Genomic DNA, 19,127 nt, shown 5'->3' on the forward strand with positions numbered 1-19,127 from the left:
GTATCTATATCAGCTATAACACCCATCTCACAACTTTATAGGAACAATGTCTTTTCAAAAATACCAGTATTTTCAAAATATTTTAAACAAATGTAGTAATAATTCTATGCCCATCTTTATCAAAATAAACCAATAAAATATATAGTCTATATTAGACATGTTAATATATATATCTAAGACATGTTAAAAATCACAACTGAATTCTGACAATTCAGTCGTAAGTCTAAACAGCAAATAAAAAATTCTGTGATGAGAACTTAGGGGAACTACCAATAGCTATAAATAGGAGAGATTATTATGTAAGTATCATAGATAAAAAGTGTACTCGCCCCAGAGGTACATGTAATAATACAGAAAACAATTTAAAGATAATAAACGATTTAGGATAAAAAGGATTCTCTCTTAAAATGAAAATAAAGTTATCTTTATGTATATATAACAGCTATAACTCTCATCTAAAAATATACAGGAACTGCATGTTTTAAAAAGTACAACAATTTCCAAACTATTTGAAATAAACCTATTAATAATTCAGTGGCCCGCATTTTCCAAACAAACCAATAAAATGCATAATGTGCATGAAGCTATCTGTTACGGTCTATGGCACTCATATTTCACAAAGAATTCTGTGCCAATCTGAGTGTCTGCCGTGTGCCTTCAAATGCTCCAGGACTGCGGCAGCCAAGTCCGTAGGAAACAGGACCTCCAGGTTCGGCCCCAGGGAGGTTGGAATTCAGCAATATCAAAAGGGAGGTGGTGCCGCAGGAAGGGGTGGAACCAGAAACACCCCTGGTTTCGCACTGTTCTCTATGGATTCCTAGAAGTAGCTCCCCCCATCCCCCCCCGCCCCGGTCCTAAGAGGACAACGTGATCACTGTATTCAGCTCCTTCTAGAACAGTCCAGGTTCTTCTAGATGATCTGCACAAATGGCTGCTGTCCTCCTTCGTGGTGTCTCCCATTAGCATTGGAATAAAGTTCTTGCTGAAAATCCGCATCTCCCTGGGCCTGGTGTTCTGGAAGTGAGAGAGAGAAGTCACACTTCAGGGAGGCAGCTCTCTAGACAGGAAGGTTATTCATGTCCCACGTCAAGTCTAACTAGAGTTCAGAGCAATTGAGAAATGCAATTTTATCTCCTACCTTTCATTCTATACCCTGCTTCTGAACCATTGTGTTCAACTGTGATACTTAGACTTTGGTGACCCTGACTCCAAAACTCACTCAGTACACCCAAGGTCAGCCCCAGTGATCTTCATAGCAAGGACTTTGGGTGGGTCTGCCCAGGGAGTAGGGCACCCTCAGAGAATGTGGCTTTGGACCTCATCACACACAGCTGGGGCTTTTGTGTCACTTCAGAGCTAAACTTGTAACCATGCTAGATCCGTTTCTAATGTGACAACATCACGAACCACGAGTCCAGAAGCCTAATCCATCATCCTACCTCCTCATGATGAAGTCTCATGCTCTGCTCAACGTGGTCAGCTGCACAAGATGTAAACCAAAGCTCCACTGAACCCTCAACCCAAATCGGTAACTCAAGTGCGTCAATCATAATGAAGCTCCCCGAACTCAGTATTTGTGATTATTTTTGAGTCAGGGTCTCACTCTGTCGCCCGGGCTGGAGTGCTGTGGCAGGATCAGGGCTCCCTGCAGCCCCGAGCTCCCAGGCTCCAGCGATCCTCCCGCCTCAGCCTCCTGAGTAGTTGGGAGAAGAGATGCCTCCCACATCGCCTAGCTAATTTTTGTTATTTTTGTGGAGAGGGAATCTCGCCACGTTGCCCAGGCTTGAAGCTGGATCAAGCAATTGGGTTCCTCAGATTTCTGAAATAGACCCCAATAGTCTTCCTTTGCCCCAGAGGAAGCAGATGTACCTTCTCTCAGGCCGATGACCTCAGGCCTTCATGGTCCCTGGAGCTCTAGGAAAGGTGGCACGATCTCGCGCCCACACCCAGTGCTCTGGGTCATAAGCCTGGATCTGGAAAAACAAACATCCTTTGAGAAGATGGGGACTCGCTAGGATACCCCTCCCTGCCCTCCTCCAGCCTCCAGCCCACCCGATTCCTCCCCATCTCCACCTCCCCATGCCCCACCCACCTCCTCCAACTCCTCCAGGGAAACCCAGGCCCTGAAGCGCATGGAACGGAAGAACTGGAACCGAAGCTTATGGAACAAGGCTTTCTGAGAGCGGGTCTTCCCGGCCCTCCAGCGCATGGAACGGAAGAACTGGAACCGACGCTTACGGAACCAGGGTATCTGAGAGCGGTTCTTCCTGTACAGGAAGTAGATGATGTTTTGTTTGGGGGTCTCGCTGTCCTCCTCCATGTCATTGGCCAGGTAGCTGGGGACAGAAATCAGGTTACTGCTTAGGGGCACCACCAGGAGATACCTCCGGCTGAGGTCAGCTTCCCAGAGGAGGGCAGGGGACCGTCCTCCGCTCAGGACTGACACCCACCCTGCAGAGAGTCACGCCTTCCTCAGAGGGCTCTGCTGGACAGAGACCTGCTGAAGGGCGTCTCCCACTCCTTCAGGATGGAGACAAAAACCCAGCTGGTGACCAAGAGTGGTGGCTTACGCTTAGAATCCCAGCACATTGGGAGGCCAAAGCAGGAGGATCACTTGAGGCCAGAAGTTTGAGATGGGGCTGGGCAACATAGCAAGACCCTCATCTCTATTAAAAATATAAAAAATATGCTGGACATGGTGGCTCATGCCTGTAATCCCAGCACTTTGGAAGGCTGAAGCAGGTGGATCGCTTGAGACCAGGAGTTTGAGACCAGCCTGGTCAACATGGAGAAACCCCATCTCTACTAAAAATACAAAAATCAGCCTGGTGCGATGGCACGCCCATTAGTCCTAGCTACTCAAGAGGCTGAAGCATAAGAATTGTGTGAACCCAGTAGGCAGAGGTTGCAGTGAGCCGAGATTGGGCCACTCCATTCCAGCCTGAGGGGCACAGCAACACTCTGTCTCAATAAGTAAATAAATAAATAAATAAATAAATAAATAAATAAATAAACTGTCTAGGTGTGGTGGCACAGCTCTGTAGTCGGAGTTAATCAAGAGGCTGAGGTGGGAGGATCGCTTGAGTCCAGGATATAGAGGCTGCACTGAGCTATGATCTCAACACTGCACTCCAGCTTGGGGGACAGGGCAAGTCTGTCTCAAAAAAATAAAAGAAATTGGATACATTGATATTTTGCCAGGACCCTGCCTTCTACATTCATCTAGTCTAATGAGACTGGGAGAAATCAGGGCAGATGACCTAATCCCAATGTCACATTATCATAGGATGTAACTGGAGAGCTACGGACATGCCGAAGTTGGAAGATGACGGAAGGCATGACAGAGGCTGTGGGGTGAACTGACTTCAAGGACTGTGTCCTTCCCTTCAGAACCACATGTGTGCGGGACACCCAGATAGAAAACACAAACGCAAAGTCAGTAGAGGGCATTTGGAAGGAGCAGTGAAGCCAAGCCAGGAAACACCAAAATGGCAAGCCAGTGTGGTTGTAGAGATTGTAGAGAGGGTGGAATTGGCACTGTGGACCCTGGCCTCGATTTAGAAAGACATCAGCTAAGGCAGTTGTTCAGGTGGGCAGTGAGGGCGTTGTGCTTTGGAAAGATGCTCAGGCTGCACTAGGAAGCCCCCTGGCTTGGGGAGAGACTCCAGGAGACCCTGTCAGGGAGCATTTGACAGTGGATTCGAGTGATGCAGGGGGGACCTGAACTGTGGTCTCCATCATGGGAACCCGGAGGAGGTCGATGGCGTTTGCAGTTGATGTGGGAAGGAGAAAGAGAAGAATCAGAAAGGCTGCTTCTGGGGGAAGTGTCGTGTCCACTCCTCCGCTCCTTTTCCCTTTTCTTCTCCCCTTAGGAGTGGTTTATGGTTCCTTTTGTTTTATTCTTTTATTTGTACACCAGCGTTGGAGTTTGTTTTTTTGGCTTTTTTTTTTTTTTTTTGGGAAAAAGTCTCACTCTGTCACCCAGGCTGGAGTGCAGTGGCTCAACCTTAGCTCACTGCAACCTCCCCGTCCTGGGTTCAAGGGGTTCTCTTGCCTCAGCCTCCTGAGTAGCTGGGATTACAGGTGCACACCACCGTGCCCGGCTAATTTTTCTATTTTTAGTAGAGACGGGGTTTGGCCATGTTGGCCAGGCTGGTCTCAAACTCCTGACCTCAGGTGATCCGCCTGCCTTGGCCTCCCAAAATGTTGGGATTACAGGCATGAACCACCTCACCCAGCCTGAGTTTGTTTTTAGAAACAACACTCTAAGAACAAGATAGTATAAGCCTGTCTTTTTTGTACACAGAGTAAAGAGGACAAACAGGTGAAAGGATAAATGAAAGGCTGGAATCCCACCTCCCCCGCTGTCCCAGGGCATTGGATATTGATGGATAGGAGGAAGCAAACCACTTACAGAGCCAGGAAGAAATGAATGCGTTGGTATTGCCAGGAGAAGAGGCCGGCCCGGCTAAAATATGCTATGACCATAGCCAGGAGATACTGATGGAGACAAACGAACACAGAGAGGGAGAGGTCACATCTTGGAAGAGGAAGATTGTGGAGAGGGGGAATGAGGGTCTGGGGAAGGGCTGCACCTCAGAGAAGGGACCTCAGTATTGGGGTAGCTGTACTTATTTGGAAATGGCGGGGTGGAGGGATATTCGAAGGTTGGATGCAAATCTGAGAAGCCGGAGGAAGGGTTTTCGGTGATGCTCCCAGGATGGTGGACTCCAGATGGGATCTTTGGAGGGGGTGTGTCTAGGTGGGCTGGTGTCAGGAGGGTCTTTTGTGTGCCAGGCAGAGAAGTGTCCCAAAGAGCTGAGAGTAGAGGGGCCAGGAGCTCCAGGACTGCGGCCAGACTGTGGCCCAGGGCTGAGATCCCAGAGGACCCGTAGGAGAGATGGGCTATTCATTCACTTGGCAAGAGACCAGCAGAGTCCTGAGAGAGATGCTGACAAATCATAAAAAGACCAAGAACAGCTGGGAGTGGCGGCTCAAGCCTGTGATGCCGGTACTTTGAGAGGTGGAGACAGGAGGATCACTTGAGCCCAACAGTTCGAGAACAACCTGGGCAACATAGCAAGACTCTGTTTCTACAAAGATTTCAAAAATTCATTGAGCATGGTGGCATGTGCTAGTCCCAGCTCCTCAGGAGACTGAGTAAAGACGATTGCTTGAGCCCAGGAATTAGAGGCTTCAGTGCGCTGTGATCATGCCACTGCACTCCATCCTGGGGAGCAGAGCTAGACTCTCAGAAAAAAAAAAATGTGTGGGTGCCAAGACTCAAGACTGTGGGAGCTGGTCGGGCACAGTGGCTGACGTCTGTAATCTCAGCACTTTGGGAGGCCAAGGTGGGTGGATCACCTGAGGTCAGGTGTTCAGGACCAACCTGGCCAACATGGCAAAACCCCATCTCTACTAAAAACACAAAAATTAGCCAGGCGTGGTGGTTCACGTCTGTAATCCCAGCTGCTTGGAGGCTGAGGCAGGAGAATCGCTTGAACTCAGGAGGCGTCGGCTGCAGTGAGTCAAGATCAAGACACTGCCCTCCAACCTGGACAACAGAGCAAGACTCTCTCTCTCTCTCTCTCTCTCTCTCACACACACACACACACACACACACACACACACACACACACAGACTGTAGGAGCATCTGGTGGGAGGTGGTGGAGGGAGAACTGTGAGTTTGGAAGCGGTGCCCTCCCCCGGGCCGTGCATTAGAACAGGAGCACAGTTACATGGAGAACAACCTTACCTTGTCCGACACCCTCAGATCTTTGTCCCAGGCCAGGAATCTTTTAATGACAGGATCCTCTGTGATTAGAGAGCAGATGTCAGCGTGAGAAGCAGGGCAGGGTTTCCGTGGGAGCAGCAGGGCAGCGAGGAGAAGTGTGCCTCCCGGGGGGAAGTCTCAGGATTGTGGCCATGGGTGAGGGGGATGGGAGAGGGGAGAATGACTTTCACTGGGCAAGGGAGAGAGGCTTCTGCTCTGAGACTCCCCTGGGAAGAGGCCGAAGGAGGCCCTGGGTGTGAGAATCTACAGGATGTAGGGCTGGGAATAAGCCAGGACACCCTCCCAGCAGACCCGGAGGGACCGCTGCAGAGTCATAAAGGAATTCCCATCATTTCCTCATGAGACAGTCACATCAGGGTGTGATCATGGCCTTGGTATCCCCCACTATGGATGGAGACACTTAGGTTTAGAAAAGTTAGTAAGAGACATTAAGTTTCAGAGGGCACAGCTGAAACCGCTGTCTTTGTTTATTGATTTTGTTTTTCTTCATTAGATTTTTATTTTTATTTATTAATTTATTAATAAATAATTTTAATCTCAAATAATAAATAATTTGAGAAAGAGTCTCACTCTGTGGGCCAGGCTGGAGTGCAGTGGCACGATCTCGGCTCACTGCAACCTCTGCCTCCCGGGTTTAAGCAATTCTCCTGTCTCAGCCTCCCGAGTAGCTGGGATTACAGGCATAAGCTACCATGCCCAGCCTTGGTTTTTCTTTTGAGACAGGGTTTTGCTCTGTCACCCAGGCTGGAGTGCAGTGCTGCAGTCATAGCTGATTACATCCTCAAAGTCCTGAGTTTGGCCGGGCGCGGTGGCTCAAGCCTGTAATCCCAGCACTTTGGGAGGCCGAGACGGGCGGATCACGAGGTCAGGAGATCGAGACCATCCTGGCTAACATGGTGAAACCCCGTCTCTACTAAAAAATACAAAAAACTAGCCGGGCGAGGTGGCGGGCGCCTGTAGTCCCAGCTACTCGGGAGGCTGAGGCAGGAGAATGGCGTAAATCTGGGAGGCAGAGCTTGCAGTGATCTGAGATCCGGCCACTGCACTCCAGCCCGGACGACAGAGCCAGACTCCGTCTCAAAAAAAAAAAAAAAAAAAGTCCTGAGTTCAAGCAATCCTCTTGCCTCAGCCTCCCAACGTGCTGGGATCTCAGGCGTGAGCCACCACGCCTGGCCCGAAACCAAACTTTCTTATCCCACGCGCTGACCTTTATCAAGTCTAGCCTAATCCTCTATCATCTCCTGAGCGTCCCTCATGAATGATCACTTCCGCGTCCTCCCAGATGGAGAGCTCACCCACTGGGGGCATATTTTTCCCATTGGAAAAGAGTGGTTATTGGAAGTTTCCTCTTTTTAGAAAGAACAGGATTGGAGGTGCTCTCTGGGGTGTCTTCCTACCAAGCAGCCTGTTGAAGGCCTCGTGGTGCTCGGGGAGCACGGGCGACACTCGCCGTCGCTTCAGCTTCATCTTGAGGCCACACAGCGTCTCCACCACCCAGGTCTCCTCAGGTTCAGGGGAGAGCTCCTTCTCTGGCTCCTCCTCAGACTGGTCCGACCACTCCCTCTTCCTTTTCCAGCAAACGGACCTACATGAGGGTCTGGGATCTACCCCAAGGGCTGAGTAAAGAAACGAGACCGCCGTGTAATGCTTCTGCAACTGATCACCTTAGACCCCGACCCCAAACCCCAAAGCACTCTTCATCCTCCCCAGCCTTGCAGACTGCTGGCTTCTCCATGCCATCTTTCCTTCTGTCAGTCTCCTCTCCTGAGCCCCATGTGCTGCTCCGTCTCCTCCCCATTCTCCCATTTCTCTGTCCTCAGAAGACTTTGTCCTTCCCTGGTCCCTGGCTCTCTGAGTCCCTTCTTTTTTTTTTTTTTTTTTTTTTTTTTGAGACACAGTCTTGCTTTGTGGCCTAGGCTGGAGTGTAGTGGTGCGATCTCGGCTCACTGCAACCTCTGTCTCCCCAGTTCCAGTGATTCTCCTGCCTAAGCCTCCCAAGTAGCTGGGATTACAAGTGCCCGCCATAATGCCCAGCTCATTTTTGTACTTCTAGAAGAGACAAGGTTTCAACACGTTGGCCAGGCTGGTCTCAAACTCCTGGCCTCAAGTGATCCACCTGCCTTGGCCTCCCAGAGTGCTGGGATTACAGGTGTGAGCCACTACACCCTGCCTCAGTACCTCCATTCCTCCCACACACCCTCCTCACATGCTCCTTCTGGGCCCTTCCTCCTTCTTCTTCTCTTTTTTTTTTTTTTTTTTTTTTTTTTTTTTTAGACAGGTTCTCACTCTATCACCCAGACTGGACTTCAGGGATGCTATCTTGGCTCAAAGCAACCTCCGCCTCCCGGGTTCAAGTGATTCTCCTGTCTCAGCCTCCCGAGTAGCTGGGATTACAGGCGTGCACCATCACGCCTGGCTAATTTTTGTATTGTTAGTATAAGTGAGGTTTCGCTATATTGGTCTGGTTGGTCTCAAACAACTGACCTCAAGTGATCCACCCATCTCGGCCTCCCAAAGTACTGGGATTACAGGCATGAGCTACCACACCTGGGCTTTGTTTTTCTTTGGACACAGGGTTTGCTCGGTTACCCAGGCTGGAGTGTAGTGGTACAGTCATAGCTCACTGCAGCCTCAAAGTCCTGAGTTCAAGGAGTCCCCTTGACTCAGCCTCCCAATGTGCTGGTATCTCAGGCGTGAGCCACAGCGCCTGACCTGAAACCAAGCTTTTTTTTTTTCTTCCTTTTTTTTTTGAGACGGAGTCTCGCTCTGTCGCCCAGGCTGGAGTGCAGTGGTACAATCTCGGCTCACTGCAAGCTCTGCCTCCCGGGTTCACGCCATTCTCCTGCCTCAGCCTCCCGAGTAGCTGGGACTACAGGCGCCTGCCACCAGGCCTGGCTAATTTTTTGTATTTTTAGTAGAGATGGATTTCACCGTGTTAGCCAGGATGGTCTCGATCTCCTGACCTTGTGATCCGTCTGCCTCGGCCTCCCAAAGTGCTGGGATTACAGGCGTGAACCACGGTGCCCAGCTGAAACCAAGCTTTCTTATCCCAAGCGCCCATCTTTATCAAGTCTAGCTAATCCTCTATCATCTCCTAAGCGTCCCTCATGAATGATCACTTCCGAGTCCTCCCGCATGGAGAGCTCACCCACTGGGGGCATATTTTTCCCATTGTAAAAGAGTGGTTATTGGAAATTTCCTCTTTTTTAGAAGAACAGGATTGGAGGTGCTCTCTGGGGTGTCCTCCTACCAAGCTGGCTGTTGAAGGCCTCGTGGTGCTCAGGGAGCACGGACGACACTCGCCGTTGCTTCAGCTTCATCTTGAGGCCACACAGCGTCTCCACCACCCAGGTCTCCTCAGGTTCAGGGGAGAGCGCCTTCTCTGGCTCCTCATCAGACTGGTCCGACCACTCCCTCTTCCTTTTCCAGCAAAGGGACCTACATGAGGGGCTGGGATCTACCCCAGGGGCTGAGTAAAGAAACCAGACCGCCGTGTAATGCTTCTGCAACTGATCACCTTAGACCCCGACCCCAAACCCCAAAGCACTCTCCATCCTCCCCAGCCTTGCAGACTGCTGGCTTCTCCAAGCCACCTTTCCTTCTGTCTGTCTGATCTGCTGAGCCCCATGTGCCGCTCCTTCTCCTCCCCATTCTTTCGTTTCTCTGTCCTCAGAACACATCCTCATGTTCTTCCCTAGTCCCTAGCTCTCTGAGTCCCTCCTTTTTTTTTGTTTCGAGACAGAATCTTGCTTTGTCGCCGAGGCTGGAGTGTAGTGGTACAATCTCAGCTCACTGCAGCATCCATCCCCCGGATTCCGGTTATTCTCCTGCCTCAGCCTCTCTGGTAGCTGGGATTACAGGTGCCTGCCATAATGCCCAGCTCAATTTTGTATTTTTAGTAGAGACGGGGTTTCACCATCTTGGCCAGGCTGATCTCAAACTCCTGGCCTCAAGTGATCCTCCTGCCTTGGCCTCCCAAAGTGCTGGGATTACAGGTGTTAGCCACTGCACCTGGCCTGAGTTTCTCCATTCTTCCCACACACCCTCCTCAGGTTCTCCTTCCTGACCTCTGACCCTTTTTTTTTTCTTTTTTTTGAGACAGCGTCTCACTCTTTCACACAGACCGGAGTGCAGTAGCGCGATCTCGGCTCACTACAACCTCTTCCTCCCAGGCTCAAGCGATTCTCTTGTCTCAACCTTCCAAGTAGCTGGGATTAGAGGCACGCACCATTACCACCTGGCTAATTTTTGTACTTTTAGTAGAGACGGGGTTTCACCATGTTGGCCAGGCTGGTCTTGAACTCCTGACCTCAGGTGATCTGCCCGTCTTGGCCTCCCAAAGTGTTGGGGTTACAGGCGCGAGCCACCGCACCCAGCTCCCTTCCTTCGAGTTAGTCAATCCTGTCCCACCTCTTCTTGCTCCAGTCCCCTCACCTGATGGTCCCGACACTTCATCATCCACCACCTCCTGGAGGGAGTACTCCGAGGTGTTCGGCTGGGGGCTCTCCTCCTTATCCTCGGGGAGCAGGGTCGTGATCTTTCCCAAAATCTGTTCCATCCCACGGAACCTAGTCTCTGTTCTGTCCAAGGCCTTCTTCTGGACTCTGCTAGGAGCCAGAAGAGTGTGTTATGAATTCTCGGGGCTGGGAGAAGTCAGGAGTGGCGAACAGCTCTGAGAAGATACTGTTGTCCACCTCAGCTTCCAGGCGCCGACGGAGTCCGGTCCTCCAATCAGGAAGGTTGGAATCTCTGATGTCATTGGCCATTCCAACCTGGCAACCAGTTTGAAGAAAAACACATGTAACTGCCAGGCTGATCTCTTGTCCCGGAGATGCTGAGTGAATGGTATCTCCTGCCACTGTCCCGATCTCAGACCACTGTCCACAAGCATCTTCAGTGTCTCCGTATCTCTCTGTTCCCTGTCCCAGCAGAGGCTGTGTCCTCTCCACTCAAAGCCTGAGGCATGGTGGGGTCTCCTCTTCTCTGTACATGTCCATTTCAGAGTCCAGTGTGGTGGGAGAGGGAACAGGGTGGGAAAGAACTAGGGTAAGCAGAAACGATGAAACCTTACAAGAGTGAGATGATCATGTACAAGAGATTCCAGGAACACTGACTTGATGAAAAAGTCACATCAGAGCACTCAGTTTGGCAGAGCTTTTCTGCCGAATGTTCACTGACATTCACTGTCCGAGATTCTGTACTGGGGGTACACACGTCCTCTGCCCTAAGAGACATTTTGAGGTCTGAAAATCATAGGAATCTGCCCATGAGCTCACACATATTTTCACTGGTGTCCCCAATTTCAGGGAGTCCATGGATTGCCTAAAGCCAGCCCTTCCAGTTCGGCTAAGAAATTCTAGTTTATATATCAAGTTTTGTATCATATGTATTGCTCTGAACTCAGGAATTTCCCTACCATTTATGGATTCTATGAATAAAATATCGCATGTACAAAAAGACTAAATCGAAAAATCTCAGCTCTGTGCAGTGGCTCGTGCTTGTAATCCCAGCACTTTGGGTGGCCAAGGGAGGAAGACTGCCTGAGGCCAGCAGTTCAAGATCAGTGTAGGCAACATAGCAAGACCCCATCTCTAAAAAAACAAAACCAAACCAAATTAGCCAGGTGTGGTGGCTGGCACCTGTGTGCCAACTACTTGGGAGACTCATGTGATAGGAAGATGGCTTGAGCCCAGGAGTTAGAAGCTGCAGTGAGCTATGATCTGGCCTGGGCAACACAGCAAGTCTGGGCAACACAGCAAGACGTTGTGTCAAAAAAATTTTTTTTTTTTTTTTTTTTTTTTTTGAGACGGAGTCTCGCTCTGCTGCCCGGGCTGGAGTGCAGTGGCCGGATCTCAGCTCACTGCAAGCTCCGCCTCCTGGGTTTTCGCCATTCTCCTGCCTCAGCCTCCCGAGTAGCTGGGACTACAGGCGCCTGCCACCTCGCCCAGCTATTTTTTAAATATTTTTTAGTAGAGACGGGGTTTCACTGTGTTAGCCAGGATGGTCTCGATCTTCTGACCTCGTGATCCGCCCGTCTCGGCCTCCCAAAGTGCTGGGATTACAGGCTTGAGCCACCGCGCCCGGCCTAAAAAAATTTTTTTTGATAAAAAATAAAAGAGTTGCATGACATTCAGAGACCATCCGAAAAACCTGTGGGTTCCTGGCCAGCCTCAGTGGCTCACGCCTGTAATCCTAGCACTTTGGGAAGCCAAAGTGGGTGGATTACTTGAGGTCAGGAGTTTGAGACCAGCCTGGCCAACATGGTGAAACCCCATCTCTACTAAAAATACAAAAAAATTAGCCAGGCATCATGGCGGGTGCCTGTATCCCAACTACTTGGGAGTGGTGGGCTGGAGAATCACTTGAACTCAGGGTGCAGAGGTTGCAGCGAGTCAAGATTGCACCATTGCACTGCAGCCTGGGCAACAAGAGCAAAACTCCGTCTGAAAAAAAAGAAGCTGTGAGTGAGTCCCACACGGCTTCCTAGCGGGCTGCGGCTCTCCTGGGAGTCTCTCGCTCATGGGAAAGGCACAAACTGAACGAGGAAGCAGATCCCAGTGCTGTGGAAGTCCCATCGTTAGGAAGCTCTGCTTTTCTAGAGTTCAAATTTGCATTCATGACCCTTTAAACCGTCAGAGCTGGGTGGGTCTTTCTACAACAAAACAGTTTGCTGTCTCTCTCCTGGTTAAAAGGCTTTCAAAGATTAGAAGATCAATGTTCTGACGCCATTAAAATTTCTCTTTTGTGGAATGAAACGCTCTGATTTAACTCATCTTCAAGCCTGGTTTGCATATTCCTCTCTCTTCTGGCCACCTTGTGTAGACACACTACACTGAGGCAGTGCCCATCTTACGTGATGTTGACACATTGTCAAAAAATGGGCAAACCAGGCACGGTGGCACATGCCTGTAATCCTACCACTTTAAGAAGCCAAGGCAGACAGATCACCAGAGGTCAGAAGTTCGAGACCAGCCTGGCCAACATGTTGAAATCCGTCTCTACTAAAAATACAGAAAAAATTAGCCGGGTGTGGGGGTGCACATCTGTAATGCCAGCTACTTGGGAGGCTGAGGCAGGAGAATCACTTGAACCTGGAAGGCAGAGGTTGCAGTGAGCCGAGATTATGCTACTGCATTCCAGCCTGAGTGACAGAGCGAGACACCATCTCAAAAAAAAAAAAAAGGCCAGGTGCGGTGGCTCAAGCCTGTAATCCCAGCACTTTGGGAGGCCGAGACGGGCGGATCACGAGGTCAGGAGATCGAGACCATCCTGGCTAACACGGTGAAACCCCGTCTCTACTAAAAAGTACAAAAAACTAGCCGGGCGAGGTGGCGGGTGCCTGTAGTCCCAGCTACTCCGGAGGCTGAGGCAGGAGAATGGCGTAAACCTGGGAGGCCGAGCTTGCAGTGAGCTGAGATCCGGCCACTGCAGTCCAGCCTGGGTGACAGAGCCAGACTCCGTCTCAAAAAAAAAAAAAAAAAGACTAGCCCAGATTTGGTCTGATACATTCAAAAAAAAGCAAAACAGCCACCTCTGACCTTTTCTTTTCCTGCAATGATGCAGTTTCATACAACAATGGCTGTAGGTATGCTGCCGAAATATCATTCAAGTGAAACAGAAGGGCTTTCCTGGCCAGACACAGTGGTCACTCCTGTAATCCCAACACTTTGGTTGGCCAAGGTGGGAGGATTTGTTGCGGCCAGGAGTTCAAGGCTGCAGTGAGCTATGATCCCACCACTGCATTCCAGGCTGGGCATCAGAGTGAGGCCTGTCTCTAAAAAACCCTTCGCTCCCCAAAAGGATTTGCAAATACCAGCCTTTCGGGATGACACGAAGGAACATTAAGATGCAGATGCTGGGACCCAGCCCTATTGATTGTAGTTCAGAAACTGAGGTGGGGCCTGATTTAACTCCCTCACTGGAATCCATTCAGGTTTGGAACTTTCTTGGTTGGACAGTGCAAGAGAGATCATAAAGCAAAGCCGCTGTGGACTGAAATGAGCAGACAAGGTTTTCTGAGCGTGGTGAAATATGATTTGGGCCTCACTTGGGAGGGCTGTGGCCAGGCCTTGAGTCCTCGGCTCAGTGGGACCTTCTGAAACAGCCTCCAAGCCGCGCCCCCGCTTCCTTTGCTGTTGGATGACCCCCTCCAGCGGCTTTGGTGCTGATGGGAATAAGTCGACCTGCAGCGGAAGTTCAGCCCGAGTCTCAGCCCAGCAGCCTCCCCGCACCTGACGGGGCTCTGGTCATGCTGCCGTCTCTGCGGTTCTCTGCGGAGTCATGGTTTCTGTACCTTGAAGAGAACTTCCCCTTCTGGGACCCAGAAACCCTGGAAACCCTGAGGAAAAAAGCGAATGAAATTACTGAAGACAACTCTGTGGCGGGGAGATGGAAAAGAGGCTCTTTGGGGTTTTTTTATTTTTTTTTATCTTTTTATTTTTTTGAGACAGAGTCTCGCTCTTGTCATCCAGAGTGGATTGTAATGGCTCAATCTCGGCTCACTGCAATCTCTGCCTCCCACGGTCAAGCGGTTCTCGTGCCTCAGCCTCCAGAGCAGCTGGGACAATAGGTGCAAACCACCATGCCCAGCTAAGTTTTGTACTTGTAGTACAGATGGGGTTTTGCCATGTTGCCCGGGCTGGTCTCGAACTCCTGGTCTCAAGCAATCCGCCTGCCTTGGCCTCCCAAAGTGCTAGGACTACAGGTACGAGCCTCCGTGCCCAGCCCTCACTGTATGGAATTTCTAAAAAAAAAAAAAAAAAAAAAAAAAGAGTAAATTTATCTTATTTGGCCAAAAGGTAAATTAACCTTTTCTCCTCTCCTTTTTTTTTTTTTTTTTTTCTTTTTTTGAGATGGAGTCTTGCTCAGTCACCCAGGTTGGAGTGCAGTGGTGTGATCTTGGTTCACTGCAACCTCTGCCTCCTGGGTTCACACTGTTATCCTGCTTCAGCCTCCTGAGTACCTGAGACTACAGGTGCCCGCCACCATGCCCCGCTAATTTTTTTTTTTTTTTTGTATATATATTTTTTTTAGACGGAGTCTCGCTCTGTCGCCCGGGCTGGAGTGCAGTGGCCGGATCTCAGCTCACTGCAAGCTCCGCCTCCTGGGTTTACGCCATTCTCCTGCCTCAGCCTCCCCAGTAGCTGGGACTACAGGCGCCCGCCAACTCACCCGGCTAGTTTTTTGTATTTTTTAGTAGAGACAGGGTTCACCGTGTTAGCCAGGATGGTCTCGATCACCTGACCTCGTGATCCACCCGTTTCGGCCTCCCAAAGTGCTGGGATTACAGGCTTGAGCCACCGCGCCTGGCCTTTTTTTTTGTATTTTTAGTAAAGATGGGGTTTCACTGTGTTAGTCAGGATGGTCTCCATCTCCTGACTTCATGATCCACCCGCCTCGGCCTCCCAAAGTGCTGGGAATACAGGCGTAAGCCACCGTGCCTGGCCTCTCCTCTCCTTTTTAAAGAGTATTTCCTTGATAAACCTTGTAATATAAATAATTTTTGTGCCTTTGATATGTATCTAAATCTTTTAAAAAGGTAAATGAACTTCTTGCCAACATTGCAACCCAGTTACAACCCAGGAATTTTTTTTTTTTTTTTTTTTTTGAGTCATAATCTCGCCTGTCACCCAGGCTGGAGTGCAGTGGTACGATCTTGGCTCACTGCAACCTCCACTTCCCGGGTTCAAGCAATTCTCCCATCTCAACCTCCTGAGTAGCTGAGACTACAGGCACCTGCCGCCATGCCTGGCTAATGTTTGTATTTTTATTAGATACAGGGTTTTACCTTGTTGGTCTGGCTGATCTTGAACTCCTGACCTCAGGTGATCTAGCTGCCTTGGCCTCTCAAAGTGCTGGGATTACAGGCCTGAGCCATGGCGCCTGGCCACAACCCAGGAATTTTTTTTTCTTAAGAGCCTGAGAGTCTTGTCTTTGAAATGTAAACCTCGAGGAAGGTAGTGTCCCTATCCTCCTGTTGCCTAGGGAGTTTAGCCTAGGCACCTTGAGCTGTTACTACCTGCTCGTCAAGGAGATATGAAAAGTTTTATTTTTTCATCAGATACAGGTAATTAACTAGCATGGATGGCCACCTTGATTTCCAGGTGAATTTAGAATGAGCGTTTAAGAATGCATAGCAGGCCAGGCACAGTGGCTCACACCTGTAATCCCAGCACGTTGTGAGAGGCTGAGACGGGCGAATCACTTAAAACCACACAGAAATCGAAAGAAGGAGTTTGAGTCCAGCCTAGCCAATATGGTGAAACTCTGTCTCTACTAAAATACCAGTATTAACTGGGCATGATGGCACATGTCTGTAATTCTAGCTACTCGGGAGGCGTAGGCACGAGAATCACTTGAACCCAGGAGATGGAGGTTACAGTGAGCCAAGATCACACCACTACACTCCAGCCTGGATGACAGAATGAGACCCTGTCTCAAAAAAAAAAAAAAAATTGCATAGCAAGTCCTTTTACATGAGGATGAGTTACTGTTTATCTTGAGAGCATGTATGCAATGGATTGTATCTGCCGGGCTATATAAAAAGGAGGCTTTGGCCAGGTGCCATGGCTCACGCCTATAATTCCAGCACTTTGGGAGGCCTAGGCGGGCGAATTACAAGGTCAGGATTTCGAGGCCATCCTAGCTAACATGACAAGACCCTGTCTCTACTAAAAATACAAAAAATTAGGCAGGTGTGTGGCACGCGCCTGTATTCCCAGTTACTTGGGAGGCTGAGGCAGGAGAATCACTTTAACGGGGGAGGCAGAGGTTGCAGTGAGCTGAGATTGTACCACTGCACTCCAGCCTGGGCAACAGAGTCAGACTCTGTATCAAAAAAAAAAGGAGGCTTTATTTCTCTTTGCATCTCATTAATGGATCACCTGTGATGGGCATCACAGTCTGGTTTAATGTTTATTCAATAATAAAATTGTTTTCTTTATTTTCTGAATTTGTGGAGAGAATATTCTAGGTTAACAGAAGAATTGATTGATTGATTGATTGATTGATTGATGGATTCTAGCTCTGTCGCCAGGCTGGAGTGTAGTGGCGTGATCTTGGCTTACTGCAATCTCCGCCTCTCGGGTTCAAGTGATTCCCCTGCCTCAGCCTCCCAAGTAGCTGGGACTACAGGGGCACACCAACACACCCAGCTAATTTTTTGTGTTTTAGTAGAGACGGGGTTTCACCATGTTGGCCAGGATGCTCTTGATCTCCTGACCTCATGATCCGCCCGCCTCGGCCTCCCAAAGTGCTGGGATTACAGGTGTAAGCCACTGTGCCTGGCCTCAGAAGAATTTATTTTTAGTCTTTTCCTTACCAGTTTTTATGAAACAACTGGGCAAGAACACTGTTAGATTTCACCAAAAAATTGTGATGAATCATTGTCCTTATGATCCCATTTTTGAAAATTGACATTTTAATTGTAAACCAAAAATAAAATTCTAACTCCAACTGACTGACTGGACTCCGCTGTTCGCCAACAGGATCCAAAATAAACATGAAAAACTAATTCAGGTCATGACGGGAAGGAGAGGGTCAGACATACCTTGTCACACTCTCCTCCCGTCAGAGTTTAGGCACAGCTGACCAACATTAGCATTAGAATACAGGTCATAAGACTGACAAAACAGGCTGTTTGTATCAGTAAGATACCCAACTCCAACAGACTCTGATATAGCACCACATGACAGATAGCAGTCCCTGAAGGAAATCATAGTATTTTACCCTATAATATATTTTCTTTGACACACTTTAAGATAGTCCTGCAAAGCCATCTCTTCGGGGGAAATTTGCATTCTGTAGAGAATCTCCTTCCCTTACAGAAAAGACTCCAGGTCTCTTCTGGAGAGTCTGACACCTTTTAAGATCCAATAAGAGATATTTATCATCTATTCTCTCTGAAGCCTGTTCTGAGGCTTCCCCTACATAACAAGAACCTTGGTTTCCACAATCCTGATTATCTTAACTCACGCTTTTCTTTTCTCTTTTCTTTTCCTCCTTCTTTTCTCTTCCTTCCTTCCTTCCTTCCTCTCTTTCTCTCTCTTTCTTTCTTTTCTTCTCTGTTGCCCAAGCTGGAGTGCAGTGGCACCATCATGGCTCACTGTAGCCTCAACTTCCCAGGCTCAAGCGATCCTCCCATCTCAGCCTCCTGACTAGCTGGGACTACAGGCAGGCACCACCACACCTGGATAATTTTTTTTTTGTAGAGGTGGGGGTCTTGCTCTGTTGCCCAGGCTGTCCTTGAACTCGTGGCCTCAAGGGATCCTCCCAGCTCCCCCTCCCAAAATGCTGGGATTACAGGTATGAGCCACTGCAATGGCCCATTTCTTTATGTAGTCTTCCAGCTGTTCAACCAATGCTTAACTCTGAACCAAGTGCCAATCTTTGAATCTACTAGTGACCTGAAACCTTTTCCTGGCTGACCCAATGTATACCTCCCATGTATTGATTGATGTCTTTGCCTGTAACTGCTGTCTCCCTGAGATGTATAAAACCAAGCTGTAACCCAACCACTTTGGGCTCACGTTCTCCGGACCCCTGAGGCTGTGTCACCAGCCATGGTCATTCAAACAGGCCTAGAATAAAACTCTTTACAGACTTTGACCCTTTTTGGTCAACATAACCTAACCCTAAACATAATCCTCCTGGGGAAGGTAAGATCACAGGCATCTCTTTTCTTCGTTCGATTTGTGTGTGTATTTCCTGATTTCTCTACAGTTTTTAGGCATTCGCTGTGTGATCTAGAAAAGCTACGTTGTCTCGCTCCATCACCAGGCTGGAGTGCAGTGGCGTGATCTCGGCTCACTGCAACCTCCGCCTCCTGGGTTCAAGCGATTCTTCTGCCTCAGCCTCCCCGAGTAGCTGGGATTACAGGCACGCGCCACCATGCCCAGCTAATTTTTGTATTTTTAGTAGAGACAGCGTTTCACCATATTGGCCAGGCTGGTGTCTATCTCTTCACCTCGCGATCTGCCCTCCTTAGCCTCCAAAGTGCTGAGATTACAGGCGTGAGCCACCGCGCCCGGCCACAAATTCTATTTTCTTTTTCTTCCTTGGAAAGCATCGCTGGGCATTTATCCTGTCCTAGTATTTGAGTGAAACTTCTCTTAGCATTTCAGCGCAGTGACCATGTTACTCCCTTTCCTTTCCTTCTCGTTATGGGAAACTCGGTTCTAACCCAGAGGCCTTGGGCTCCAGGACCCAGTCAGGCAGCCCTGGACTTGACCCTAAAAGGGAGTAAAGACAAATGCGAAATTCAGTCCAGAGTTCAGGGATTCCAAAGCTTATAGCCTAGAGCGTCTTAACCTTTAGGCGAGGTAGAGACATTTA

The 19,127-nt window shown here is 49.3% G+C and overlaps 1 protein-coding gene across 1 annotated transcript; it reads right to left on the reverse strand.

Moving 5' to 3' along the window:
• Positions 1 to 470: 470 nt before the first annotated feature.
• On the reverse strand, positions 471 to 10,421 carry LOC126950530 (putative speedy protein E16). The gene is made up of 8 exons (XM_050784170.1): positions 10,230 to 10,421; positions 9,046 to 9,264; positions 7,193 to 7,411; positions 5,757 to 5,815; positions 4,415 to 4,500; positions 2,093 to 2,336; positions 1,870 to 1,973; positions 471 to 1,014 (listed from the first exon to the last, which is right to left on the reverse strand). Exons 1-7 carry the CDS (start codon positions 10,351 to 10,353, stop codon positions 1,890 to 1,892), a joined length of 1,035 nt encoding a protein of 344 aa, XP_050640127.1. The 5' UTR covers positions 10,354 to 10,421; the 3' UTR covers positions 471 to 1,014; positions 1,870 to 1,889.
• Between the last annotated feature and the right edge of the window lie 8,706 nt (positions 10,422 to 19,127).

The sequence above is a fragment of the Macaca thibetana genome, chromosome 3 (genome assembly GCF_024542745.1).
Source record: "Macaca thibetana thibetana isolate TM-01 chromosome 3, ASM2454274v1, whole genome shotgun sequence".
NCBI lineage: Eukaryota > Metazoa > Chordata > Mammalia > Primates > Cercopithecidae > Macaca > Macaca thibetana.

Coding starts and splice junctions, on each gene's coding strand:
- LOC126950530 (XM_050784170.1), bottom strand. CDS start 10,353: ATGGAACAGATTTTGGGAAAGATCACGACCCTGCTCCCCGAGGATAAG. Junction 7,412..9,045: donor GGCCTTCAACAGCCAGCTTG/GTAGGAGGACAC, acceptor TTCTTTACTCAG/CCCTTGGGGTAGATCCCAGA. Junction 5,816..7,192: donor GGCCTTCAACAGGCTGCTTG/GTAGGAAGACAC, acceptor CTCTAATCACAG/AGGATCCTGTCATTAAAAGA.